The sequence below is a fragment of the Populus trichocarpa genome, chromosome 5 (assembly GCF_000002775.5).
Source record: "Populus trichocarpa isolate Nisqually-1 chromosome 5, P.trichocarpa_v4.1, whole genome shotgun sequence".
Taxonomy (NCBI): Eukaryota; Viridiplantae; Streptophyta; class Magnoliopsida; order Malpighiales; family Salicaceae; genus Populus; species Populus trichocarpa.
The window spans coordinates 8,672,694-8,683,307 of record NC_037289.2 but is presented as its reverse complement, the minus strand read 5'-3'; the positions used below and the strand labels follow the sequence as shown (position 1 = coordinate 8,683,307).

Genomic DNA, 10,614 nt, shown 5'->3' with positions numbered 1-10,614 from the left:
TCGTTTTTTGTGTTGAATCAAAAAATGCTCTATTCCACAACATAGCGTAAGGAATCAAACTAGTAGGACATAAGAGAATAAATATATAGATTTATAACATTACAAATCAGATTATCACCAATATTCTTATTCAAAATCTACCCTCAATGATCAAGGTTTGCATTCTTAGAGTCGGTTTGATACCTTATTTTTTTTTATTACTCTGTTTTTAAAAAAGTATTAAAATATTTCATTGTGATTTTAAAAATTAGATATTAAATTGTAAGAATTAAGAGTGATTTTTTTTAAAATAATTTAAAAGTATATTAGTTTTCACTTTAAAAATATGGGAAGTGGTGTTTTTTAAGATGGAAAGCTACGCATTTTATTTTTAAAAAATATTAAATTTAAATATTAGAAATTAACTAAATTCAATCGTTTTTGTATTATACATAATAATTAAATAATGTTTAATTACATAGATAATAACCTTGAATAATTTAAAACTAATTAATCTCATTTATTTTATTTTGAATATATTAGATCCCATCTCGTATGGATCTTAATTAAATTATTTAGTAATTTTTCTTACTAAAAATATTATGCAATATTTTGATTGTTGTTTTTTTATATATACTTGTTAAGTTTTTTATTTATTATATTTGTTAATTGAGGATTTAATTAGATTGTTTAGAGCAATGAATATAAAGAATAATTAAAGTAGGTGACGTAGGCAGAGGCACAACAAGACAATAGCAAGCACATAAAAACAAAAGATGAATTCAAAGAACCATAAACTCTTATTTTGTTTCTGAAATAGAGACATGACCAAGTCTGCGAGGTTTACAATACTGACTTAGACTAAAAAACAAAATCAAGATAGTAACACATAAAAAAAAATTAATATAAATTCTGAAATAAACAATAATTCAAAAAACAACTAGGAAAATTAGCAAAATTAGTCAACACAACAACTTTTGTATCTAATTAATAATCTAACAATCTAATGAGTGATGCAATGATTTTTAATAAAAAAATAACCTTATAAACTTAAGTATAATCTAACAGTTAAATTTTATATTATAATAATTTTAAATCGTTATCTTGATTTAACATGACTGAATCTTTTATTGGTCTAATAAACTTGTATCATTGACCCATAAAAACATAAAAACATATGATAGACTTTTTACATATATGTTCTATTTAGAACTCACAAGCTTGACTACATCAACATGTGATTAAGTAATAAAATGGTGCAATTATATATAGCTAGCATTTATATTTCTTTGAAAACATTACTAAAAACATCATAAAGTTAGCTAGAGTGTGTCAACATTTTGTATACCAATTTTTCATATATTGTATTTTATATCTTATTGGTTATATAATTAATTTCAATCTATATTTTATATCTCAATTACATTTATTGTCATTAGTTGCCGATAAAAAAATGTTAAAAATATCATACATTTGCCATTTAACATGTGTTATAATTTTTTTTTCCCTCTCATTTTACCGTTTTAACTGGAATTGTCATGCCAACCCAATTTGCCGAAGTCAGCTGCAAATTCAAAGGTATCTCTTGCCACCTTCAGTAGTCATGCAGTGTACCATCAACATGCACAAATCTGCAGGTTCAGCTATCAACATGAATTGGCCAACCGCTGAGAAGCAAATTGAACAAACCACACTCAAGTTTCCATTGAGAATAGCAACAGGCGCGATGACAACTTTCTTATATCCCACGCCCGAAAAGTCTTATCCTGATTCCCCGTGGCAAAAACACGTCCATATGGGCGCCATGCTGATGCAAAAGAATAATGTAGGTGACTTCCTCAGTGGAAACAGTGCAACAACATTGACATGATTATATATGATTTAAGAATGGCGGCAACAATATATGGTGTCTCAATTGATGCCTAGAATTACAAAAATCCAGTCTAGAGAAACCATTGCCAAACCCTTAAATGTATCACATAGAAGGCAGGGATAATTGCTTCCAAATTGCCATCTTCAGAAACTTGTACTGCGATTTACACATTGCAAGATGATACAGCCAATGAGCTTGCCGGACGATTTTCCTCTGGCCATGTTGCAGAGCCCTCAGGCAAAGAGAGAGAGAAAAATCCGTGGTTTAGAGAGAGATTATCAGGGGAAGAAAATGGTAATTTGCATTGTGAACTCTCAACCAACTCAGATAGCAGCAACACGCTTTTTTCACTACAATGCCCATGTCGAACCAATCTGCTTCCCCTTCCCAGGACATTATGAGAAGTTGGATTGGGCTCGGTGTATTTTAGTATACGGTGGAGAAAGAGTTGAATGCAATGCCTAGTTTAGGAAATTGTCATTATGTCTGTATTTGTATTGTTCGATAAAATGTAAGAGAGAAGAGTTGTTATCCAATTACAAGGGTATTGTGATGGTTATTAATATACATGGGATACTTTCATCTTTTTATTTTTCTATAAATCTATGTCGATTGAAGATCCAAAATGTTAAATGTAATTTATGAAAACTAATAAACAAAATATTCCAACACTCAAGCTAGGGACATTTTTGATAATTTTTTCTTTTCTTTTTTCTTGTTCAAAGTTATTATAATTTACTTTGATAGTTGTGGTTTCAAGAATTTCCAACACATTATTTCAACTGAAAGTTATTTAAATTTGAAATTTATACAAGTTTATCATTATTTGTACTTAATATTTATTTAATTAATTAGAATGAGGATGATGTAATTTAAGCTCCTGATTTTAATACCTTATTAAATAATTATCTCAACATAAAAATTTAAATGATTAGACGAGATTATAAAAAATAAATTATATTATTAAGTTGTTAAGAAAAAACAATAACATTAAAGATTGAGAATAATTAAAAGCATATTTTATGTCTACTTTATTTTTTTTCTCTAGTCACCAGAGCTGAGCTGTTTTTGGTGATTGAAATATAAAAATACCAAAAAACCTCGATTCCAACCATTATTTCATTAAAAACATAAAATAAAAATCCCATAAACCTCCTTACTCTCATTTTTAATAACAAAACACATTGCTTAAAATTAAATTTAAAATCAAATCAAATTAAAAACAAGCTTGAAAAAACTTCAACTCGAGATCAGGAAAACATATATACAAATTGTGTTTTAAATTCATTAATATGAACAACTTATTTAAAACTTAATTATAAGAGATTTTATGTCTAAAACAAGTTTAAAAAAAAACACTTGTATTATTAAAACATAATAATTTTTGGTCTATCTATGGATACTCAAGCGTGGAACAAGTGATGCATACTGCTATCGGCACTCCTACGGTTACTAATGACATTCCCACAAACTTTTTTAACTTGCGAACTAATAAAGTCGTCCTTGCTTTCATATATAATGTCAATATCATCCTTTACAAAATAACTCAATACTTGATGATAATTATTCGAGTCGACTCTTTAAACTTGAAAAACAATAAACCGAGCATTGAATCACTAGAACAGGAGCTATTTGTTAAACTCAATGCTCCATTAATTACTTTATCTAATATTCACAACATCTTGTGAAAAATTTATACCTTAGCTCATATTCAACAAAATATACGTTTTTAGAATAACAATTAAAAAATGCAAGTATATAACAATTAAAAAATAACTTCTCTCAAGTATTCCTCGTGCTTGAATCAAACCGTCATCGTCCAATATCACCCAAAGAAATTATCGGAGAAGGGAAGAAATGATCGCAGTTCCAAGGAAGAAAAGGGCTCGTACTTAACATAGTTTTTGGAGCATTGAGCAGAAGATCACCCTAAACACACACACATTCATAATGAAACTCGAAACATATGGAGCTAGCGTACGTACGTATGGTGCTCAAAGCCTCAACGAGTGTGCTTTTTAGCATTCCTATTTTCATATAAAATGTCGATTTTACTAAGAAGAGCAAGTATTAAACTATAGGGTCTAGAAATAGTTTGCCTAATCAGAGGGAGTGAGCTCCCATCAGGATAGGACTAGATAGCGACAAGCTCTCTAAATGATGTTAGGGTTATGGTTTTGGAAACAACATTGTTCAATTTTTAAAATTCCCAGAAGCATACAAGTTTTGTATTTTCGTTTTTTTTCTTTAAAGAAGAAGAAATATAAAACTAAACCAAACGATTCCTTAACTAATATGCTTGATGATCAGAACATCCACGGGAAACAAGAACCAAACTCTTCCATAATAATTAATTACCTGATTAACAACTTGAATTTCTCATGTTCATCGATCAGAATGGTGTGGACAAAATGCTAGCTTTACCTCTATTCTCACTCATGATTTTGTTTTAAATGGTTATGTTAGAACTTGATCTTGGGGCAAAGGCTCATACCGAAAGCAATTCACTTTAGAACACGTGATTAAGATTTCATAAAGAGAACAAAGAAAAGTAAGCAATAACATGGAGATTGAATAAAGAACTGCGAGCGTCCCTTGACCTCCTAAAGAATTTGGCTCTAACATTGAGGGAATTTTCGAGATCAAACCAACACAGAAAATAATAAATTTTCGAGTTGGGAAGAGATTTTGTGGCGAGAGAGGCCAGTTAATAGAGATGCTTAGATCAGAAGAAAGTGGGTCCTACAGAGCAGATTGTAGGCCCCACTCGATGTGATCGGCTTACGTACGTGTGGACAAATATGTCAATGGCTACTTCTTCCTAGCTAGTTCCCTTCTCAAATAATGGCGAGGTGGTCTTTCCGCTGTTTTTTTTTTTTAAAAAAAAAAAAATATTTTGCAATTGGTATAATTGTTTTACTTGTAAAAATTATTAAGTTTTAACCGGTTCTTTTTAACTAAAACAATTTACAACGCTTGCAACCTTCTTTTTTTTTTTTTTTTTAATGTATTCAATAATTTCTATAGTTGGTTTTATTCAACATTTATATATATATATATATATATATAAAATCAAGATTTCTTTTTAGCAAATGTCCTTAAGAATTAATTTCGTTGTAGTTACATGCATTTAATTATAGATGAAAGGATCCACAATCGATTTTCTTTCTTTTAAGTTAAAATAAGATGTTTTTTTTTTATTTTTTTTTTATTATCTTGAATGTCCGGGCCAGTTTGTATATACCTTGACTAATCCCACGAACCCTAAAGTTAACGATCATATAAGCCTCTAGTGGCCATCATATTAGCAACCACAAAACTCGAACCTAAGATCATAGGAGGAGCAAATCTCTTGATCCCAAGTTCTTACCATTAAACCTCTTTATATACTAAAACTAAATTCACCTCCCACTTGGATATGAGATAAACTATCTATAGGGACATTAAAAAAGAAATTATATATATGAGTTGGGTGGTTTTATTTTTCTCATTAAATTAACTAAATCTTTGAGGTGTTAATTATTAACACCTCAAAGATTGATTTTCGTTCGCTTAATTAAATTTAAAAGATATCTTCCAATTGCTTCATTAGTGGTTAGTGGATTCCGATCACCAACTGGACTTAGTACAATAACTCGAGTTAATTAGAGCAATCAGTTTGGTTGTTAGATTTTAGCTTAAAATCAAAGTAACATATCGTGTGTTTTTTTTTTTTCTTCCCTTCAATTTTCTCAAGTTTCCTTTTCATGGATTAAGAGAGTCCTTAAATCCGCTTCTCTTTGATTTCCGACCATCTACCATTAGTTAATTACCAGTTAATTAGGATTAATATTATGATCAAACCTCCTATATATTCCTTTTTATATGTCCTAAGATGGAGCATGTTGCTTGCTCTTGTGCTGTATGGGTGATACATACTTATTTTTAATTTTTTTTATTTGTTGTTAAAATGTATTTTTGAATAGATTGAAACTAGTTATTCCCGTGCTCTCATTACAGTTTGGACTAAATTTGTTTTTAGTATAAAAAAATAATATCTAGATTATTAAAAATATTTTTTTATATCATTAAACTTGGTATAATAGTTCAAACTTGAAAACTCTTAATCTAATTCCTTGTTTAGCTTGGATTTTAAATTAAATCGTGTAAAAATTTTCTCGATGTGATCTTGTCGACTAGATAAATTTAAAGAAAAAAATCACATAAAATAGAAAAAAACAGGTCAAGTTAACTTTAGTTAAATTGTTAAACTTACTACCCAAGTTACGAACTTCACTTGATTAAATTAATCTATTTTTATATTTTTTTACATGATAAAAACAATATACTATTAACCTAATACTTGAAGACAAAATTTAATAAAAACCCCCCACAATAAAAGAAATAATTGGAAAAAAAAACCAAAAGATAAAAAGGCCAAACACCAGTACTCTCCCCTTAGGAAAAAAAAAAAGAAAAAAAAAGAGTTATGGCCGTGTTACAACAAAGCAAAAACACGTGGGCTTGAAAAATACACACGCACTTTATTTTTTTTTAAAAAAAAATTTATAAACAACATCCTATTTGTCTAAAAAAAACTAATATTGTTACTTCAAACTCATAATCTTTAGATCAAGACACGTGCGCTAACTACGTAGGGATACTACTTGAATGTATTATCTAAAATGATTAAAAATATATATTAATTTGATTTATATATGTTTTATTTTTCTTGTTAATTTTTTTAAAAGAAAAATTAAAAATACATTTTTTTAATCTTGATTTAATATATACTATTTAAAACATAATAAATCCGTTTAATAATAATCTGAAAACATCGATGCCAAATCTCGAAGTTATAATTACTCAAATTTGATTGTTATATGATAGGAGAGATCATGAAGTGGTGTAATTTTAGTCGAGGAAATCCATTGTTGAGAATGATGCGTATCCGCCACAAACTTTTTCCCAACAGAGAGTGCTGCCATACATGGACATGAGAAGACAGGAGGGGTCCTTGAAGGAGTTAGTCAACTCCCATTTGTTCTTTAGTACCTTAGCAAGTGCACATTATTTAAGAAACCCTACAAAACAACAAGGTCCAAAAATCGAACTTGTTGATACCATATGGTAGTTTTATAGGCATGATATCTTTTAATATACTTGGCATTGAATCAAATCAGAAAAGAAAATTGAAAAGGTACGAGTAGGTGGCGCTGTGTCCCCCTGGACTACAGCCACAAGACATGCAACACATGATTATTGTTTCTCAGAATTCATGAATGCTGCTGCTGCTGCTGCTCTTTTTTTCACTGCCCAAATCTCTCTGCATGATACAAACTGATCAGGAACAACACCGCTCCTTTGCTATGGATAATTGCATGGTCTTATCCTCTTCAAGTGGTGGCTGAGATTATAATTGAGTTGTTTTATTATAATTAAGTTGTTTTGTGTTTTTATCAGGATTTCATGCGCACGTCATTTTCAGAGTGGGTGGATTGTACAAGATCCTAGTCAAGAATAACTTAATAATAAAAGAAGAAGAAGAAGAAGAAGATGACATGGTCTTCGTTTTACAACAGAAGAGAAGAACATCAACTTACAAGCTTGCCCTCAACAAGACACACTTGCATGGAACAATGGACTAGAGAATATATATTATTATGCTTTACAGCTAAACCTTCAAGTAATTTAAGACTTTATTATGGATATTGTACATATGGACATAAATTAAGGGGAAAGGTGAATAGACGCCAGAAAGGGATGAAATCAATTATAATTAGGGTAATTAGTGAAAAAATAGGAGATAATAAAAATTAACCAATAAAATAAAGGGAAAAAAAGTAGCGGGTTTTCCGGTACAAAGGGCGAAAGATGCAAAAGCCGCTGGCTGACACGTGTCATAACTTTAACCGTTGGATTAACACGAGGATTGATCATGCCATTTTGAGAGAGAGAGAGAGGGAGGGACACTGAAGAGACTGATCAGTTCGTTTAGTTTTAGAGACGCACAAAAATAAAACAAGAACAAGAGAAGCACTGTTCAGCGAAAGCTAAAGAGGGAACATCAGAGAGGTGGGCAGTGAGAGAGTTAAATTGGGCTAGGAGAGGAGAGAGAGAGAGAGAGAGAGAGAGAGAGCATGACGGCGTTTGCAGAGGCAGCATCAGCTGTAATTCTGTGTCGTAAAATTAAATGATCAAGAAAAGGAATTGAAGGCGCGATTAACGCTTTCTTTTTTTTCTCTTACACCCCCTTCAACCAAAAAAGTGCCAAAACAAATCCAACAAAAGCCAAAACTAATCAAGAAACTACTTACTGCTTGTTGACACAGTTATTTAGAGAAACAAGATAGCTAGAGTAAGTGAGTATGTGAGGAAGAGAGAGAGAGAGAGGAAAGAGAGACATTTTTCACATACACAGGACACAAGAAAACAAGGAACAAGAATTCAAAGATCGAGTACTACGACCACTCTTACACTCTTTGGCACCTCTCTCTCTCTCTCTCTCTCTCTCTCTCTCCCCCCCTCTCAATTCAAAACCCAAAATTCTGGAGAATTCAAGGAGTGCCCTTTTGATGTTTGCTGGGATGTAAGCTAAAGACAAAGAAATAGAGTGGGGTTTTCTTGATTATGGATTTTCTCTCACAATTGAGTTCAGGGTCAGGATTAGAGGAGGAGAAATGGCTGGCTTGTTCTCATTAGGAAGAGATAGTAGTAGTAGTGGTAATAACCAAGAACAACAACAGAACAATAACAACAGCAACCCACCAAATGAAATTCCACAAGAAAACTGGTTTTGCTACAGAAGTGAAGACAATTCTTACAAAGGTTTTGAGCTATGGCAGCAACACCACCACCACCAAGAACTTCTTCACCAAAGACACCAAAATCCACAGCAAGATCTCTACTCGTCAGCTGTTGGTTTAGGTGTAGGACCCAGTAGAGCTTCAATCAACATCTCTGATGAATCCTCATCAAGATCAGCAGCAGCAGCAGCTTTCATGATGATGAGGCCTGTTGGTTCTGGAGTAGGAGGTAGCATAAGTTGCCAAGATTGTGGCAACCAAGCAAAGAAAGATTGTGTACACATGAGGTGTAGGACTTGTTGTAAGAGTAGAGGATTTGAGTGTCAAACCCATGTGAAAAGCACTTGGGTTCCTGCCTCTAAACGCCGTGAAAGACAGCATCAATTAACTATTTTCCAGCAGCAGCAACAGCAACAACTGCAAATTCGCGGAGAGAATCCTAAACGACAGAGAGAAAATCCAAGCCCTTCTTCTCTTGCTTGCACTCACTTGGCTAATAACATGTCAGGTAAAGACAATATCTATATACACTATGTCTATGCAATGTCTCTTTTCCTTTACTTTCCCTTCCTGTCTTTCAAGTGAAACGAGTCACTCACAATTCTGAAGATTCACTCTTTAGAAGAATTCAGAGGCACACACGCCCTTACAGAGAATCTTGAGAGAGAGAGAGGCCATATCGATTGCTTGTGTAATGAAAATGGGCCTCCATGATAAACCCCATCAGCTGTTTTTTAACTTTTCCTTGTATGAATACTGTTAGTAAGTAATCCTGACGAGTAGATTCACAGGGAAGAAACTATTTTTCCTCTTTCTGTGTGTTGATTGATATCTGCGTATATAATATATATGAGCATGTGTTTGTTCTTTCTTGCTTTTGCGTGCCATTTCATATACATAAAATATAATTTTATAAAAATCCCATTTTTTTTTTATCTCAGTACTAATTTAATCAAAATCTAATGTAATCTATTTTAATGGGTTCTTTGTGGCTTTCTTTGGTTTAGGGTTAGAACTTGGGAATTTCCCAGCAGAAGTGAGCTCTCCGGCATTATTTCGTTGTGTTAGAGTGAGTGGCATTGATGAAAGCGAGGAGATGTTAGCTTATCAAACTGCCGTAAACATTGGAGGGCATGTGTTTAAAGGAGTTCTTTATGATCGTGGCCCTGAAAGCAACTACTTGGCACCTGGTGAGACATCTTCTGGTGGTGGTGGTGGAGTACAGCCACTCAATTTAATCGCAGCTGGCACAGCCACAACATCTGCCACAATTTCAGCTACTGGTGGTGGTGGTGGTGTAACGGTGGCGTCTACTACAGCTTCATTTCTTGATCCTTCCTCTTTATATCCCGCCCCACTTAACACTTTCATGGCTGGTACGCAATTCTTTCCGAATCCAAGATCATGAAAACACACAACGTCATTCTCGTCTTTTCTCTCTCTTTTATATTAGCGAGCTCTTTTTTTCCATGTACTTTTGGCCAAAAAAAATATTTGATGATGATAAAATGTAGTAAGAAGAGAAGTAAATTTGACACATCCATTCAAGTAGGAGTTAAGGAAAAAAAGAAAAAAGGAAGAATGAGGACTGATGAGAGGCAATGCTTAACATGTTCTTGTTTTTGTGCAAATTTCAATGCTAAGTTATTATTCTTCTTCTTTTTCTCTCTCTCACATTCTTCCTTTCTTTTATGCGGAAGATATCTAAAGTTTCTTTCTCGTGTTAGGACAAGAAAGGAAAGCAAGTAAAGAGGCAGTGTATTAATGTAGTGATGGCATGTTTCTTGTTTTCTTGTTTGTTTGTGTTATATATTATGTTTTGTCATCTGGGTTTGATTCCATTACGTTAGTTTTGGACTTGAACTTGACTTTTTCCCTGTTTACCCGTAAGTTTGCCGGTTTGAAATTGAATCGAAAATTGGGTTTCGTCTTTGTTTGGACCGAACAGAAAGACCAAACCAATTTCATTCTTTCTAT

General features: G+C 32.4%; 1 protein-coding gene across 1 annotated transcript; it reads left to right on the top strand.

The window, feature by feature from the left end:
- Nucleotides 1-7,804: 7,804 nt before the first annotated feature.
- LOC18099234 (protein SHI RELATED SEQUENCE 1) lies at nt 7,805-10,296 on the top strand. The gene is made up of 2 exons (XM_006383086.3): nt 7,805-9,145; nt 9,645-10,296. The coding sequence occupies exons 1-2, from the start codon at nt 8,512-8,514 to the stop codon at nt 10,043-10,045; spliced, it is 1,035 nt and encodes a 344-aa protein (XP_006383148.1). The 5' UTR covers nt 7,805-8,511; the 3' UTR covers nt 10,046-10,296.
- Nucleotides 10,297-10,614: the final 318 nt, after the last annotated feature.

Excerpts from the sequence above, each read along its gene's own strand:
- LOC18099234 (XM_006383086.3), top strand. The coding sequence starts at position 8,512 with ATGGCTGGCTTGTTCTCATTAGGAAGAGATAGTAGTAGTAGTGGTAAT. Across the intron at positions 9,146-9,644 it reads CTTGGCTAATAACATGTCAG|GGTTAGAACTTGGGAATTTC; the intron begins GTAAAGACAATA and ends TCTTTGGTTTAG.